Raw genomic sequence first — 18,913 nt, forward strand, 5'->3', positions numbered from 1 at the left:
GCACATGCACAAGAAGCTGAAACTGACATTTACTGTAATTGTTTAATAGTATTAAAAAGAAGAAGAAACTGTCACCCAGCTGAAATAAAAAGGTCTTAGAATGAAACCCAGACATCTTAAAAGATAATTGTTCATCCTAACATTTTTACTGCTCAACGTCTGAAGGGAGACGGCGAAACTTCCTCCGGCTCCGGATAAATTAGTCACAATCACCCAGGAAATGATGGCCTTTCATCCAATAAAAGGAAATATATATATCTTTATTTAAACTCAAAAATCATTGAGGGCGAGCCCTCATTTACAATGACGTCGAGCAATACAAAAGTAAAAACAAAAAAACAAAGACAAAAACAGAACAACAAAAGAGCAGTCAATTAAACAAATATGAAGTTACAATTAATAAATAATGTAACAATTAAATCAATTAAAACCGATACAAGAAGATTTAAGATCAGGGATTTAAAATGACCAAAAGATACGTGTGAATTAATTTTTAGTGTTTTGTAATGAGTTCCAGGTGGACGGTGCAGAAAAGCTAAAAGCAGATCCACCAAGCTCAGTAAAGACTCGGGGGATAATCAGTTTTATGTTCCACCTTGTGTGGAGCGAGAGCGAGCTGGACACGCCAGCGTCTCGCGGGACTGAAGTGAGAGCTCAGCTCGCCACACGACCAGAGGAATCCCCGGAGGTTCCCAGATCGGAGGTTCGATCGCATGCCTGAGAGTCGGAAATAACGACGTGAGAAAGCATCTGTGAAGGAAGTTTCCCACTATGCATCATCTCTTTTTAATTAATCCAAGTAGCAGAGGATGGGAGCCACGTGGATGCAGTACTGGGGATGAGGGGGGATGAGGGGGGATGGCATCCCCCCCTGAAATAAAAACGGTCCAAATCATCCCCCCTGTAAAACTGCCATTCCTCCTTTCCATCCCTTATGTCATTTCATCAATGAATGTGGTTTTACTGCTATCTCAACATTTAGAGTCATCACCAGAAAAATAACTTATTTGACAATTTTCACCTGTTTCAAGTAAATTTTCACTTGAAATTAGTAGGAAAATCTGCCAGTGGGACAAGATTTATCTTCTCATACAAGCAAAAAAATCTTGTTCCACTGGCAGATTTTTCTACTTATTTCAAGTGAAAATCTACTTGAAACAGGTGAAAATTGTTGTTTTTTTCCAGTGATGAGTCTTGTTTTAAGTGTAATGAGATATTTTTACTAAAATTAGACATTTTAACTAGAAATAAGACAAATATTCTTGTTAAGATTTTGAGTTTTTGCAGTGATCCATTTTACTTATCCTGTGAAGGACAGAGTCATATTGATAAGTTCAGAAAACAGTTTTTTATTGTTGTGTTTTGATGTATTTGATGTAAGCCCAGTGGATATTTAAAGCTTACAGAAGGCTGCATTTAACTGCTGCTATGTCATTCCTGCAGTATTTCTGCAGGTGTTTTGGTCACTGCTATTATTTGTAATATATTATATTATTAGTAATCAGCACAAATGATCTGTCCCCATATGATAAAATCCACCATCCCCCCTGATTTTTTTTTTTTTACAACTCGAGTACTGCGTGGATGTGAAGACAGAAGTTTGATGATGATCCTTGTTTGGAGCAAATTCGATAAATTAGCGGATAAAGAGCTTTCAAAATCCATCCAGTCAAGCGCGAGGAGCTGGATTTAGTCACCTTTGTTCACAGAAAGTTGTTTCAAAAGTCTTTTATTTGAACAGATATCACTGCACCAGAGAGAAAAAAAAAGGGCCAAACTGCAGGAAGAAAATGGCAGGATGGCCCCTAGTGGTCGTGGGAGGAACTGCAGCTTGTTTTTTTATTTTATTTTATTTTTTTCTTGTAACACAATGAATCACACTTTCAAACTAAAACGGAAGGTGTAAAAAAAAACAGGACACCTAAGAAAACCGAACTTTAGTCCGGCTGCTGCGGCAGATTTAAAAAGTAATCTGCTGAAGTGAATCAGAATGTGATTGAAGTGAAAGCTTTGTGCTCCGATCCAACGAGAGCAGCAGAAATATCCCCATGACGCATTTAAGAAATTGCAATCTTTTCATTCACAGCCACTTGAATCAAAAACGTTTAACGCAATGAGGCATATTTAAGTAACTCAACTTATGACTGATGCTGCAACAGGACGAGAGGAAATAGGTTACTTGTATACCGGACTGTCTCAGAAAATTAGAATATTGTGATAAAGTCCTTTATTTTCTGGAATGCAAAAATGTCATACATTCTGGATTCATTACAAATCAACTGAAATATTGCAAGCCTTTTATTATTTTAATATTGCTGATCATGGCTTACAGCTTAAGAAAACTCAAATAGCCTATCTAAAAAAAATTAGAATATTCTGGGAATCTTAATCTTAAACTGTAAGCCATAATCAGCAATATTAAAATAATAAAAGGCTTGCAATATTTCAGTTGATTTGTAATGGATCCAACTTTTTATGACATTTTTATGACATTTTATGACTTTTTATGTCTTTGAGATCTTTTAAAAGCGCTATATAAATAAAATGTATTATTATTATGAGCATGCCAAGTAGTGGCATGACCATATTACAATCGTTCAGAATGGCCCAAAGGGCAATGTTGCTAGCATTTTGCTAACAAGCTAAAGTCACAAAAGTCTCACTGCGCACCAGCGGGTGTACAGCATGACCACGCTCTGATGTGGAAAAGAAAAATCTCCAAAAAATAAAACACGCCCGAGAAAACCTGAAAAATGAAGGTGAAAAATCAGTATCTAGAAAAGGTTTCCCTTTTCTTATTAGTGCCACGGCTGCGCCACGAGGCACGACTCCTCCACTCCTCCAAAGTTCTCGCATTGCGAGAACTTTGGGGCCTCACCACTCGCACACCGTTACTCGAAAAATTCTGAACCGATTTAGAAAGTTGTAGACCCTGAATTTAACTACAGTCCTATGGATTTTCAGAGCGATGGCACAAATAGTTTTTGCACGAAGTGCAAAAACATTTCCAAATTTCCAAACTAATGGGGAACTATTTTCCCATGTATTTATATGGCGCCATTCAAAGCGGATGGGAAAATGTCGGGAAAAAAAAGACAAAATTCAACTTTTTTCTGAGTCACGTATCTTTCTCATACTTGCACGTAGAAACGTCATTCAAACTTCAAAACGGAGGAAAACTTCTCTTCTCTCTCCTAACTGTTTTTTCCTAAAATGTACAGTTTTCAAGATATGAGCGCTCAAGCGACGACTGGAAACTTTTTTGTCAAATCTAGAGTGCGGGAGTCAGTTGCTAGAGTGTAGTTAGACTGAAGAAAAAACATGATTTTTTATTTGTAACTCGAGGTCACGGCCAAACCGTAAAAGGTAGACAGATAATTTTTGGTCAGAATATAGACATAGGTGTTGGGATTCATAAAATGTGACTTTGACCGGTGGGGTAAGCACAACATTAAAATTGGAGGGCTAACAGCCACGCCAAGATATATATATATATATATATATATATATATATATATATATATATATATATATATATATATATATATATATATATTTATATTTATATTTTATATAATCTCCACCTGTAGGGGGAAATGCTGGATGTTGAAACTGGTATTGAATTAATGAATTAATGAATGAATTAATGAATGAATGAATGCTGAAGCTGGTAATGAATTAATTAATACTGAAGCTGGTAATTAATGAATGAATGAATGCTGAAGCTGGTAATGAATGAATGCTGAAGCTGGTAATGAATGGATGAATGAATGAAGCTGGTAATGAATGAATGCTGAAGCTGGTAATGGATGAATGAATGAATGCTGAAGCTGCTAATGAATGAATGAATGCTGAAGCTGCTAATGAATGAATGAATGAATGAATGAATGAATGCTGAAGCTGGTAATGAATGAATGCTGAAGCTGGTAATGAATGAATGAATGCTGAAGCTGCTAATGAATGAATGAATGAATGAATGAATGAATGAATGCTGAAGCTGGTAATGAATGAATGCTGGAGTTGGTAATGAATGAATGAATGAAGCTGGTAATGAATGAACGAATGAATGAATGAATGAATGAATGAATGAATGAATGAATGAATGAATGAATGAAGCTGGTAATGAATTAATGAATGAATGAATGAATGAATGAATGAATGAATGATGCTGGATGCTGAAGCTGGTAATGAATGAATGAATGAAGCTGGTAATGAATGAATGAATGAATGAATGAATGAATGAATGAATGAATGATGCTGGATGCTGAAGCTGGTAATGAATGAATGAATGAATGAATGCTGAAGCTGGTAATGAATGAATTAATGAATGAAGCTGGTAATGAATGAATGAATACATGAATGAATGAATTAATTAATTAATGCATGCTGAAGCTGGTAATGAATGGATTAATGAATGAATGAATTAATTAATTAATTAATTAATTAATGCTGAAGCTGGTAATGAATGAATGAATGAATGAATGAATGCTGAAGTTGGTAATGAATGAATGAATGAAACTGATAGTGAATGAATGAACGAATGAATGAATGAATTAATGAATGAATGAAGCTGGTAATGAATGAATGAATATATGTTATAGTATGTTAAAGTCCAATATCTTTTGAATGGTTTGGCATACAGAGTCATGGGTGATGTCATAGGACTCAGTATTGAGTCCTTGACGTTCATTGGTGCACATTAGCCCCGCCCATTCTTCTGATTGGCCGATATGTTATAGTCCAATATCTTTTTAACGGTTTGACATACAGAGTCATGGGTGGTGTCATATGACTCAGTATCGAGTCCTTGACCTTCATTGGTGCAAATTAGCCCCGCATCATCCGGCAGTGGTCCCGTGGCACTTCAAAATTTCCCGGAATTCTTATTCCGCACTCTTTTTTCGTCCGTTAATACGGGCCGAACCGCAACGTGCACCCATGCATGCCATACATCGTTAGATGCGTCTCCATCGTGCCTCGATGGGCATTACTTTTCTCAGTCAAAAGTGTTACCGTGGCAACGCTAGATGCCAAAAAGCAAAAAAAAAAAGGTGAAAATTCGGAGGCTTATTGCTCGGCCGAACTTTATCGTAGAGACATCATTCAAACTTTCAAACACTCGGCCCGATTGGTACTAACGGACCGTTCAACCTTATTATGCCAATTATTACAGTTTTTGCTATATTTACCTTTTTTTTTTTTATTTCCGTTTGACTTTGGACGCTTGTTGCTAGGCAACAGGTTATTGTAGAGACATCATACAAATGTTCCCCGACTCGGCACGCTGTGGACTTCAACATATTTAAATTTCATGAAGCTGTGATTTAAGGAAATTTTATGTCAAAATCCATGCCAAATGGCCCCATTCATTCGGGTGGGGTTTTTTACCATGGTGGAAAAAAGAAACTACCCGTTAACGTAGCCCGAACCGCAACGTGCACCCATGCATGGCATACATCGTTGGATGTGTCTCCATCATGCCTCGATGGGCATTACTTTTCTCAGTCAAAAGTGTTACCGTGGCAACGCTAGATGCCAAAAAGCAAAAAAAAGAGTAGAAAATTTGGACACTTATTTCTCGGCCGGACTTTATCGTAGAGACATCATTCAAACTTTCAAACACTCGGCCCTATTGGCTCTAACGGACCTTACAACCTCATTATGCCAATTATTACAGTTTTTGAGATATTGACCTTTCATTTTTTTTTTTATTTCCGTTTGACTTTGGACGCTTGTTGCTAGGCAACAGGTTATTGTAGAGACATCATACAAATGTTCCCCGACTCGGCACGCTGTGGACTTCAATATATTCAAATTTCATGAAGCTGTGATTTAAGGAAATTTTATGTCAAAATCCAGGCCAAACGGCCCTATCCCCGAGCGTTTATTAACAACCCTAAACCACACCCCCTGCAGCAAGCACAGGAATGAATGTAATGCAACTGTAAACACCTCAAACTGACATAGAACCACCCCGAACACAACCACTACAGCCCCAAACCAAAGCAGCAAGAGGGGTCGAATGGGCGGTAGGGCATGCCCATATCAAAATTTCCTGAATTTTTCTAGTTATTATTATTATTAAAACAGAAAACAGAAAGCTGTCCCCGGTCCGGTCCGGCCCCGGTGTCCAGATGAGATCTGCGGTCCTCCTGAAATGAAAACTGTATTAAAAAGTCCGTCTGAAACTATGTCATTTCCCTTCAGGGATTAATGAACTATTACTGAACTTTAAAATCCAGAATCATTTCCTCTGAGGTTCAGGATGAAGGGACTGAACCCAGCGGGTCACAGAGTCCAGCGGCTCGCTGTCCTCAGGACCGGGCCACCTGGACCTGGATCTGGACCTGGATCCTCATCTGCACCTGTGGCTTCTTCTTCTGGGGGGATGTAGGACGAGGGGGTTTCGCCGTTCGCTGTTCCCCCCCGTCCTTGAAACGTGTAACGTTCGTTCGTTCGTTTTTATTTATTTCGAACATGTATAAAAAAAACAAGAAAAAGAGATAAGAGAAACAAATACAGGTGGGCATTCCACCACATAAAGAAAAAAAAACACTTCAAAAAACATATTTCAGTTACATGTTCAAAAAGGAGTGGGAGGAAGTATAAACTTATTTAATCCAACCCCCTTTCCACAACTAAACATAAATTATATGCCTGTATTTACATTTTATACTATACACTAATTTGTATAAATAAATATATATAATTTTTACAAAAATAACCTGTTTAATACCAAATGTAAGCTCTATCATAAATATAATATACAGTAACTATGATATAAATATAATATGACTATGATATAAATATAACTATGATAGCCTATAAATATAATACGTAAATCTAACATACAAAAACAACATGACTAAATAGCAGAACACACACAGCTGCTGATCTTTAAACACAGTCTTCATTTTTATACCTCAAATAAACTATGTCTTTATATTTCTTCTCAAATTGTTTTATGTTTGTACATTCCACAGTTTGATTCCACAAACTGATACACAAAAACGTTGTCCATCTCTGTTGAAGTTCCGCCCAACGTGACCCTGATGAAGCTCCTGGACGCTGCAGCTCACCCCGGTCCACCTTTCACCACGCCGCAGCTTCTCAGCATCAGCTACCGAATACAAATGTCATATTTCAGTGGACCACAAAGTTTCCTGGTGGACGAGTAACAAAAGTAACGCCCACTTTCGTCCCGACTTCCCACCGAAGCTCCAACGATGCGTCACAATCGTTTTCAGATGATTCGTGATTCATCGGCTCGTAAACTCTTCTTTAAAAGTGCAAAAGGAGCTCAAGGATAACTTGAATCAAGTCTTTAGTTTTTATGACTCCAATCTTTGCATGAATTTAGATTATCACAAAGGTTATTAACATAAATTGTGAACAGCAACGGCCCTAGTATGGCGCCTTGAGGTACGCCCTTTAGAACAGGAAGAAAGGAAGAAGATGATCCAGCGGCCTGGACACACTGTGTTCTACCTGATAAATAATTTGAGAACCAGTTTACAGCCTGGTCAGATAAGCCAATCTTATCTTATAAATCTTACAATAATTAACATATTCCTTCATGATGTGGTGTGTCAGGTGGGGAAGATCCGGAAGACGGCGGCCCGGCGGAGGGAGTACCACATCCTGTTCATGGTCCTGACCACGGCGGCCTGCTACATGCTGTGCTGGATGCCGTACGGCGTGGTGGCCATGATGGCCACGTTCGGGCCGCCCAACATCATCAGCCCGGTGGCCAGCGTGGTGCCGTCGCTGCTGGCCAAGAGCAGCACGGTCATCAACCCCGTCATCTACATCCTCATGAACAAACAGGTTGGTCGCCGCATTCATTCATTCATTCATTCATTCATTCTGTTAGGATTTCATGAAATTGTTAAAGCTCAAAAAATGAACACCGGTGGGCTCTCTCTTCAGATTCAAAGTAACCTTGTATTGATTAAGACACGGAGCCAAACCCCTGGTGTTAAGGGTAGACAAGATTAGATTAGAGGTTAAAGGAGCCGTATGTAAGAGCAATAATAAAACGAATCATAAAATGACCCCGATATGTCAACAGACATTTAAAAATCATGTTCATTTCAAATACTTATGTCACTGACAACAGCACTCAAGCCAGGATATTCCAGTTTAAAAAGAGGAGTTGCAGCCCTCAACTGATGTTGATGTTGAAGCTCCACCCTCCACCTATCTCCCAATCACCAAGTCAGTATTGTTTCTGAAGCTCCACCATCCACCTATCTCCCAATCACCAAGTCAGTATTGTTTCTGAAGCTCCACCCTCCACCTATCTCCCAATCACCAAGTCAGTATTGTTTCTGAAGCTCCACCCTCCACCTATCTCCCAATCACCAAGTCAGTATTGTTTCTGAAGCTCCACCCTCCACCTATCTCCCAATCACCAAGTCAGTATTGTTTCTGAAGCTCCACCCTCCACCTATCTCCCAATCACCAAGTCAGTATTGTTTCTGCATCCGGGTTGCCAGCTCGGCTCTAATTATCGCAGCCATGGCAGCCTACGTTCCTGCTGCATTCTGCAGCCTACCTGGCAACCTCTGGTCGGGGGGAGGAGGGGGAGGGTACACGCCGCTCAACAATATTTTGAAAGTGACTGCAGTACCAGTTTTGGACATTTCTTACAGACGGCTCCTTTAAATACAATACACATACCATTGTTGAAGAGCAGACGGTGGAGAACAGCAGACTCTTAGCTTTGGGGGGTCTCATCTGTGATCTAGGCTTGACACCCAAGGGAAAGGAAATGTAGAGTTGGAAGTAACACGTTAAGGTGTCTTCCCTGTAGCTAGGCTCCACCAATGAAATTAATTTGCAAAGAACACCCTCCCTTTTAGTATAAAAATGAACTGGATCGATGACCAGGCGTGCATTTCTCTCTTACCCACCGTGGTCTGAGACAAATGTACCTCCGGCCGGAAAAACCTTGTACTTGACATATTCAAAGTTTGTATTAACCTGTGATTTTATTTCACTAGTTTTTCTTTTGGTTCACCAGACAAACGAACACAAATCTTTCAATTCATTCATTTATTTATTTATCGTTTCTTTTGCTGGGATAGATTCATTCAAAGTCAAAGTGAAACCTGTGTGCATGAATAACAACTTTATTTATTTATTCATTTATTCGTTTATTTATTTATTTAATCATTTGCTTATTTATTTATTTATTCAGATATTTATTTGTTCATTTACTTATTTATTAATTTATTAATTAATTTATTTATTTATTATTTCTTTTGCTGGGATGGATTCATTCAAAGTCAGAGTGAAACCCGTGTGCATGAATAACAACTTTATTTACCCAATAAAAACAAGGACAACAGCTGCAAACACGCATTTATAAGGAGAGAAATAAATCAGGGCGACCCCCCCCCCCCAGAGGAAGCTGCAGACAGGAAGTACGGGGTAAAAAAAGCTGAAAGTCCTCCAGGAGCAGTGTGGTGCAGAAAATCCCAGCAAACCGGGCAAAAACAAGTCGTAAAAAATTGGCCCCGAGAGTAAAGAGGAAGATGTTCTTTTCTCAGTGTTTAAATAAATGAACTCTCATTACCACGTCCAGTTTTAGGTAACGCCGGCATCACTGTCCTCCGGAGGAGGAAATGGGATTAGATGAGAGACGCGAGGGCGACGTAGCAGGAAGTCGCCTCTATAAGAGATGGAGAGGCAGAAAGATGCCGTCAGCAAACACCGGAACTCAAACCTCAACAAAATAAAAGCCCACGATTCCCTCCGAGAACAGAACTTTGCGCACTTGAAAGTAAATTGTGACGCGTCTTCTTCTTTAGCTCGTGTAAAACCTAAAATGGAGCTAAAAAAAACAACAACCTCCAAGCGAATCCTCCTTTTTCTCACTCAGCCTCCCTGCAAACCTCCTCGTTGACTGGACCGTTTTCAGATTTATTGACCCATATTGGCGTGTCTTGGTTCTTATTGGTGCTTATTGATGCTTATTGAACCTTATTGTTACTTATTGACGCACATTGGCGCTCATTGATGCTTATTGACCCAGCGTCCAATCACAGACCGGAATTCCCGAAGCGAGAAGCCTCAATGCAGATTGTACTTTCATGTAGACACAAACGTACACTCACTCACATGCACGCATGAGCAGAGATGTGCACTAACACACTTATTTTATCAGGAATTAATATATTTCATCCAGCAAAATGAAATTTTTGCTGATTTGACTGCCGTTTTTACCTGAACTGATCACGTGAAACAGTAACTGATGGTTGAGGAGCTGGATGGTCCCAACGATTTTATTTGCTACATCGATCCAACGCAAAATAATTAAAAACCGTGCTTATTAATCACAAAACACAGTTTAAACATCATGACCAAATCTGCTCCGACCCGGTGTGTCAGTGTTCACCGCAGACAGACTGCAGCTTCTTCAACGGTTCCGCGTTAAACCGACGGCGTAGGGTGTGCGTCGCCGCGTACCCTAAACTGTAGGCTCTGCGTTGGTGTGACGCGGAACCATAAATCAGGCTTCACCGGGAGCAAGGGCTCGCTGACGGTTGATGTTGATCCACGGACCAAACTTGTTAAGGAGCATCAAACTCACTCTTATCTACGCTAGGGTTGCCACCTTTCAGAAATAGAAATAAGGGACGCCCTGATTTCAGCAGCGCAGGAGCCAAAAAAAAGCCCCAAAACTTCTAAACTGAATAAAAATTTGTTTATTTTATATGAAAAAACAAAATGCTTTGATTTAAAGTGTTTTAATAGCATTGAACTTGCATGACTGTAGAGACAGACAACCATACTAGTAACTGAAATAGCCTCCTATGCTACGTTTGTCCACATCAGCCAAGATGTATAATATAGTTACAGGTGAAGAATATGGTGTAAAAGTTAATTTATTTCAATAAGTCAACTAGAATATGGTGTAAAAGTTAATTTATTTCAATAATTCAACTAGAATATGGTGTAAAAGTTAATTTATTTCAATAATTCAACTAGAATATGGTGTAAAAGTTAATTTATTTCAATAATTCAACTAGAATATGGTGTAAAAGTTAACTTATTTCAATAATTCAACTAGAATATGGTGTAAAAGTTAATTTTTTTCAATAATTCAACTAGAATATGGTGTAAAAGTTAACTTATTTCAATAATTCATATAGAATATGGTGTAAAGGTTAATTTATTTCAATAATTCAACTAGAATATGGTGTAAAAGTGAACTTATTTCAATAATTCAACTAGAATATGGTGTAAAAGTTAATTTATTTCAATAATTCAACTAGAATATGGTGTAAAAGTGAACTTATTTCAATAATTCAACTAGAATATGGTGTAAAAGTTAATGAAAATACGGTACAAATCGTGTCCCGTATTAGTTCAATACGGGACGCAACATTTTTTTCTCAAAATAAAGGACAATTCCGTATTTTACGGGACGGGTGGCAACCCTAATCTACGCGGAAATAATGCTAAAATATAAAGCAGGCGTCCTAAAGTGTGATCCATGGTTAAATAGGACACTGAAGATGTGCAGCTATATGTGTAGACTATATACACTGTTCCCTCCAGTTCTGCAGCGCAGCTTTAAGCCCCGCCCACTGCAGGCGTCGACAGTACATGCTGCTTTCAGTGTGAACGCTCCAAACAGCGAAATGCTGGCGTCAGGAGATTTTTGATGCTTTCAGTGTGAACGCAGGGTAAGGCAGTTCTGCACCAGCTTCACCCTTGAGACTATTGAGATCAGCTTTCCAGTCCATCTTTCACAAACAATCACCTGATGAACACTTTGGCCCCGTCCCAATTTTCCCCCGCGCCCTCGTTTTCTTCACTACCCCTAAATTTTGCGCGTTCCTGTGAGGGTAGTGGTGTCCCAATTCCTCTTTTCCCCTAGGGGGAGTGGGCATAACAAGGGCTAGGGGCTGAAAATAGCCCCTTCACATCGAGGGATTTCAGATGCTGACTTCGCGAGCGAGGGGGTATAAAAATTTCCCAGAATGCTTTTCGTCGTCATTTGCGGACTGAATCAAAAAAAAAAAACGTGGCGGACATTTCTTAGTGAATAAATCATTATTTTGAGTTAGTTTCTGCATAGAAATGCGTTTTGATTACATTTCTAGCGAGAAATATATATTTTACTTTCATAATATTCACTCATTGAATGTACATAATCCCTTTTTTGTCCGTTGTTCGTGAAGAATCGCGCTGGAGTAAAGGCTGTGTTGGGGAATTTCTCAAAACCAGTTCAGAAGTCCGCTTGTGGTATAGTGTGTTTTTATTCAGCCGGCGGTGAGCGGATCTACACAGACGAGTGTCTGGTTAATATGCTGACCCAGAGTGAATTTGTAACAAGGTTTTTATACAAGAAGTTTAAAGTACAAAAGGCAGGAATAAACAAGCCAAGTGAGAGACAAAAAGTAATTTACAGTCAGATGTGATCTGTGGCCAAATGTCATTATCAGACATTTGGCATGACTGTCACTAACTTCTAAATTACCCCTAGGGTGTTCCAAGGTGTCGTCTTCTGCAGTGGGGTAGTAAGCTTGGGTAGGAAGTGAAGCTAACACAAAGGTGTTGTTCGAAGCCCTGCAGGAGGTAGGAAGCTGGAGATTCACGTGACCATCTGTCTCGACAGCTGTTAGGTTACGCCGTAGGCTACGTAACCTACGCCGTAGGCTACGTAACCTACGCCGTAGGCTCTGCGTCGATTGGACTCGCCGACCGAGGGCAAACATCATTTGCAGACTCGTCTCAGATTGTGACCAAGGGAGCAGCAGGGCTCCAGACTGCGACCAAATGCTCGCATTTTGCGACCAAAATTTGAGTATGTGCGACTGAATTTCATGTCCACTCGCACACGTGCGACCAGTAAATTTGCCAGTGTTTTTTTTTTTTTTTTTTTTTTTTTTTTACACATCAAGGCTGACTTATGGTTCCGCGTTACACCAACGCAGAGCATACGCCGTAGGGTACGCGGCGACACGCACCGTACTGAGCGCGTCGCCGCGTACCCTACGCCGTAGGCCACGCCGTACCCTACGGCGAGGCTCTGCGTCGATTTAACGCGGAACCATAATTCAGGAACGTGGAAGGGGTGCATCAATGAACCCGCATATTTGCAGGCCAATGAGTGTGAAAGGGGATGAGTCGGGGGAGGGGCCTACCTACAACCAAAACATAATTAAGTGCGCGCATGGACTTGTAGTCGAGAGGAGAGCTGCCGCGTTTGAACAATGAAGCGAACAATTCACTCGTTTTTCCGCCCTGCTGCTAGTGTGCCAGTGCAAACGGCAAAGCCACAGTCGAACAATGATTCCGAGTCAGAGGCACAGGCTACATCCGCAAAAAAGTCTCGAACTCACTCATTTCGACAGGACTGGCTGCGAGAATTCTCCTGGTTGAGGTACTGTAAGGAGACGAACACCATGAACTGCGAGTGTTGCAGTCGCTTCCCCAAAGCTGCGGGGAACACGAAGTTTGCCGACAGTGAAGGCACTTCGCAGTTTAAACACGATAGCATCATCAAACACAATCAAAGCCTCAAGCATAGAGTATGCCGAGATATGCTAATAAATGAAAAAGCAACCCCACTGTCGGCTGCTTTTAGAAGGCAAGAGGCTGTAAATCATGCCGCAGATGAGGCAGAAATGATACTGAAATTTAACACGGCCTACTATGTTGCTAGGGAGGAATTATCCTTCACTAAATTTAAAAGCGAGCTCGAACTTCAGAGGAAGAATGGAGTAAAACTTAACGAAACATACAACAATGACACTGCATGCGCACAATTTGTTGGCGTTATAGCGGATACACTGAAGGGGAAGACGCATGCAAAGATAAAAGATGCTCCGTATCTATCAATTATGATAGATGGGGACACGGACGTCTCCACTAAGGAATGCGAAATTATATACGCAAGGATCCTTCAGGAAGGGAGACCCAGGAACATTTTGATCGGCCACATTGAAGTCAAACACGCACATGCACAAGGTATGTTGAAATTCAAATTATGTTTAGATCTGTCCCTAGCTTCTAACTGTCTTACTTTGAATATGTCTGTAGTTTAATAATCACTTATGCCATAATGATCAGCTGCGAGGTTTGAGGAGGACAGTGGAATTAAACTGTTCAGATTAGGGCTGAAACGATTCTTTGAATAATTCGATTACAAAAAATTATCGAGGGTTTTTTTCTGCCTCGAGGAATTGTTTAATTTATCTATTTATTTATTTATTTATGTATTTATTTATTTCGTTTAATTTCACCAGCTCAAAGCAGGTATTACGCCCGGACGTCATTTAATGCGACACAACGCACTGCGCCGTGCACATAAAGTTAGAAGAAAGAGATGGTTTTAGTAACATCATGCTCGGGCAATGAGTCTGCAATGGCCCAGACGGGAGACACATGTAGCTCAGTGCTTAACTTTTATTTTTAATCCACTCTATATTCTTCTGGTTGTTCCCCTAAAGCCTGAATTATGGTTCCGCCTTAAATCGACGCAGAGCCTACGCCGTAGCCTACGGCGTAGGCTCTGCGTTGTTGTAACGCGGAACCATAAATCAGCCTTCACCCGGTACATACATAGGTTTCTCTAAACATCTGTCCCCGCTACAGTTTTAACTAAAAGAAAATGTGCTCCAATACAGCAGGTCTCATAATTTTATTTTGAACACTGCCAAAACTCTAACTTAAAACGTAACTACAACTTAAAATTTGCTTGACACAAATGAAAGTTAAAGTTTAACACGTGGGAAAAACACCTAACCTTTTAAGTGATGTGTGTTATCAGGTGTAATGGCATTTTTAGATTAGAAATAAGAATATTTCTTGGTAAGATCCTTAGTTTTTTGAGTGAATCAGTGAATTTGGTCAACTGGTGTAAGTTCAGGGTTTTTAAATGCACAGCCATGAACCTGCTGTATTATATAATTTAGTCTTAGTGATGCCAATTAACATCTAACATCTTATGTATATTTATAATCGCTATTTAACTAAACAAAAATATGTTTTATCCGACTAATCAATGGAATTTTCAGTAGAATACTCGATTACTAAAATATTCGATAGCTGCATCCCTAGTTCAGATAACTGGTGTTTATGTCCAGTGAATGTAATATAGATTAATGTTATTCCATAGTCATAACATGTGCTTTCATTTTAAGGTGTATATGATGCCACCAAAGAGGCCTTCCAGCATCTAGGGACAGACACAGAGTGGCTAGAGAAGACAGTTGCCATGGGGGCTGATGGTGCAGCTGTCAATCTTGGGCACAAAGGAGGGGTCATAGCCCTCCTCCAAGCTGAGGCAGGGGCTTACATTGTCCCATTTCATTGCATGCCACATAGGTAGGTTAAATGTGAACTTTCAGGATAAAAGTAGGGTAGTAGCCTTAACAATGCATCTTTACATTTAAGTTCTATTCATTGTAATTGTAGATTGGAGCTGGCAATGCTATCTGTGCAAAGGAAAGATTCCATGGTGGATCATGTCTACAATCTCCTCAACATGGTTTGGAAGACATACCACTACAGCTGCAAATCTATGAGAGAACTACGTGCACTTGGAGAGGAGTTGGGTGTGCGTGTCAATGTACCAGGCCGTGTCAGTGGGACACGCTGGCTTCCACATGTGAACCGGGCCCTGCAAACCTTGCTGAAACCTGGAGGAAAGGATAAACAACTGCAGAACCCTGGCCAGTTCACAGCAGTTTATTACCACATGGAACATTTGACTGCATCATCCACCAATACTGATATTGCTGGGAGAGCAAGGAAGGTCTGTATTTAATTTAAAAATGATTTCATATTTGTGAGGCATACAAATAACTGATATGGTGGTTAGTGGTTACTAATTGAGTATGTCTTGCAGATCAAGAAGATGATGGAAGATGGAAGCTTTGTGGGTTTCTGTCACTTCTTGGCTGACTTGTTTGAGGCCATAAGCAAATTCAGCCTTCTTCTCCAAAGAAATGATGTTATTTTGCCTCAGGTAATATAGTTAAAACAGGGAAGGCTACAACTAATTTGAATCAAGGCATATGTAGCTTTTCCCCTTTATGTTTTTCACAAGGAAAATGTATTACAGGCTATAAATGGGATTGAAAATCTCATTGCAACTATTGAGGCCATGTCGGTGAGATGCAAGCCAGGTGGTAGGCTGGCAGAATTACTTGCAGACCTTCAGGCCCAGAGAAGACAACAAGAAGATGAGGGTGAGACTCACCCTTCCTACAAGTATCAGGTGAGCAGGTTATTTTAAAAGTCAATTTTAGATTTGGAGTTGATCTTTTTTTTTTATTCTTGTCTAAATGTTGAATGCTGTGTGTACTCAGGGGATCCCCATCAAAGGTGAAATTGCTGGGCTGGCAAATGAAGGACTCTCCATGGCAAGCACCCCTAAGCTGCAACAAGCAGTGAGAGCAACCATTGACTGCACTGTGCTTCATTTGAAGCAAAGATTCAGCAGTCTACTTTGTAAGTGAAAACACAGAATTACATATTTCAAAAATCTTTGAAGCTATCATTTTTATACAGTCATTTTTCTGTTCATCTCAACTCTCAACTGTTTTTCTATTCCTTGATAGATGAAGACTCTGCAGCAGCACCAGCGAAGGCAGTGAAATCACTCAAAATATTCAGCCATGATTCCTGGCCAGAACAGAGGGATAAGTTAACAGACTATGGTACAGAGGAGCTGGACTTTCTGCTGGATCACTACTCATCTGTCTTAACAAGGTTATTGACTATAAAAACTATAAGAAAGCAACATTTCAAACATAAACTTTGAGCTTTAACCTAGATTGTTTGGTCAGTTTTTTTCATTTTACTCTTTTCAGAAATGGCTGTGATTCCACTCTGGCGAGAGAGGAGTTTCAATCCATGAAGACATTCATCTTCAGGAACTACATGGACAAGTCCTACCACTCCCTATGGGAGATGATGTTAACAAAGTTACCTTTCTCTTCTGATTACAAGGTAACACCATTATGATCATATTCTTGTTAATTTAGTTAGAAATTATTACTTTTTGATTAAATAAAATCTACACTAATTATCCATTCTTTGTAGAACATCCTTCATCTGGTGCACATTATGCTCGTCCTCCCGGTCTCCTCTGCAGTGTGTGAAAGGGGATTTTCTGCCCAGAAGAGGATTAAATCTGATGTCAGGGGGTCCCTACATGTAGACACTGTAGAGGACCTGATTAGAATCAGCATGGAGGGGCCTAGTCTAAAAGACTTTGATGCCAGGGAATCTGTTCAAGCATGGTTCAGTTCAGGTAAAAGGTCTAGGAGGCCCAATTACAAGGGCTGGCCCTCTGAGCCTCCTTGCGGAACCCAGGAGGAGCTGCTTTAAGTAACACAAGTAGGGAAATGTTATTGGCCAGTACCCCCAATATTTGTTCATTTGTTAAGTACTGTGTTTAACCGTTAAATTCATGGCTGAAAGGTTACTAAGCACTTTGTTACCAAGCACTTTTTGTATGTTTTGCACTTCATGTATGTTTTTTTTATATATAATGACAGCAATGGTGCTGTCAGTTTACTTTATGTTGCAGCATCTTTAAAAGTGCACAATAAAATATAACACTGCATTTGAACCAGCGCATTGTGGTAATTCATTAATCTATTATGAAATACGTATTACTAATACACTGAAATGTAGTAGAAATGTAAAAATTTGGTTAGCGTGTCGATAAACGATGTGCGCTCCTAAAATTTCTGATTGTGCCCCTAAAAATTTTCAGTTAGGGGCTACTGTGCTCCTAGTGAAAAAAGTTAGTCTGGAGCCCTGAGCAGGCATTTTTTTGTGGGAAATAGAGAGAAATAATCCTGTGACTCGTCAGATTTGTTTTGGATGTTTCTGATATAATAGTTTTCAGAAACCACAAAGCTGTTATCTGGGTAATTTACACACTTTCAGATAAAGCTGAAGTGAAGATAGCGACGGGTGCCGTACGCCGTATCCTACGCCGTAGGCTCTGCGTAGATTTAACGCGGAACCGTAAACTCCTGAGCCGGCAGGCAGAAATCTCTAAATTTTCGAAGCAAATTTCTTGACAGGCGTAGCTACAACTGATAGATTTCATCTATTAAACCAACATTTATCTTCCTAAATGATTTATTTCAGCCAGCGTAATTCTCAACAGAGCTGCAGGTTTCTCTCCCAGGGCTGACGGCGTGGGTTGACCCGGCGATCACGTCTGTACTCCGTCTGCTGCTGTTCCGGACCGGCGGCTCTTATCATCTCCGAAAACATCGGATCAAATTTCTTAACCGGAGTTATTTGGATAAACTGAGCCCAGGTTGGGGATCTTAACGGTTACTTTTACAACTGAAAAAATATTAAAACTTAATAAAGTGGCATATTAACAGCGCTACGGCTGAAATTAAAACAGCTTTTGGCTCTCAGCTTCCTGATCAGGTTAGGGATGAAAACGAGGGGGAGTAGGAGAAATGGGACAGGCACCTGGGCCAAGTGCCCTAGATTTCAAGTGCCCTAAAATCTCCCCCTTCTTTTTTAGGGGTTAGGGAAGAAAAGAATGGGGAGAATTGAGATTGGGCCTTTGATCCAAGCATGTTGCGAGCTGCAGGTTTAAATGTTCCTGGAGTAACCCGGACTGGAGAGTCTCTCTACGGGACTCACAACTAGGGTTGCCACCTTTCAGAAATAGAAATAAAGGATGCCCTGATTTCAGCAGCGCAGGAGCCAAAAAAAAGCCCCAAAACTTCTAAACTGAATAAAAATGTGTTTATTTTATATGAAAAAACTAAATGCTTTGATTTAAAGTTTAAAGTGCTTTAATAGCATTGAACTTGCATGACTGTAGAGACAGACAACCATAATAGCAACTGAAATATCCTCCTATGCTATGTATGTCCACATCAGCCCAGATGTATAATATAGCCTACAG

At 40.0% G+C, this 18,913-nt stretch overlaps 2 protein-coding genes across 2 annotated transcripts in view; both read left to right on the plus strand.

Moving 5' to 3' along the window:
- LOC133446219 (parapinopsin-like) overlaps positions 1 to 18,913 on the plus strand; it is a 98,001-nt gene that overhangs the window by 68,498 nt on the left and 10,590 nt on the right. The window contains exon 3 of the mRNA XM_061724172.1: positions 7,594 to 7,827. Within this exon, the coding sequence (XP_061580156.1) occupies positions 7,594 to 7,827 (234 nt within the window). The remainder of the gene's footprint in view (positions 1 to 7,593; positions 7,828 to 18,913) is intronic.
- Positions 16,127 to 17,355, plus strand: LOC133446270 (zinc finger protein 862-like). Its single transcript, XM_061724280.1, has 5 exons — positions 16,127 to 16,240; positions 16,332 to 16,473; positions 16,584 to 16,734; positions 16,836 to 16,974; positions 17,068 to 17,355. Exons 1-5 carry the CDS (start codon positions 16,127 to 16,129, stop codon positions 17,353 to 17,355), a joined length of 834 nt encoding a protein of 277 aa, XP_061580264.1.

The sequence above is a fragment of the Cololabis saira genome, chromosome 6 (genome assembly GCF_033807715.1).
Source record: "Cololabis saira isolate AMF1-May2022 chromosome 6, fColSai1.1, whole genome shotgun sequence".
In the NCBI taxonomy this organism is placed as follows: domain Eukaryota; kingdom Metazoa; phylum Chordata; class Actinopteri; order Beloniformes; family Belonidae; genus Cololabis; species Cololabis saira.

What these genes read in the sequence shown, in the direction of transcription:
- LOC133446270 (XM_061724280.1), top strand. Translation starts at nt 16,127, where the DNA reads ATGTCGGTGAGATGCAAGCCAGGTGGTAGGCTGGCAGAATTACTTGCA. An exon ending in ACCCTTCCTACAAGTATCAG is followed by an intron (nt 16,241 to 16,331) that starts GTGAGCAGGTTA and finishes GTGTGTACTCAG; the next exon opens with GGGATCCCCATCAAAGGTGA. An exon ending in CTTTCTCTTCTGATTACAAG is followed by an intron (nt 16,975 to 17,067) that starts GTAACACCATTA and finishes CATTCTTTGTAG; the next exon opens with AACATCCTTCATCTGGTGCA.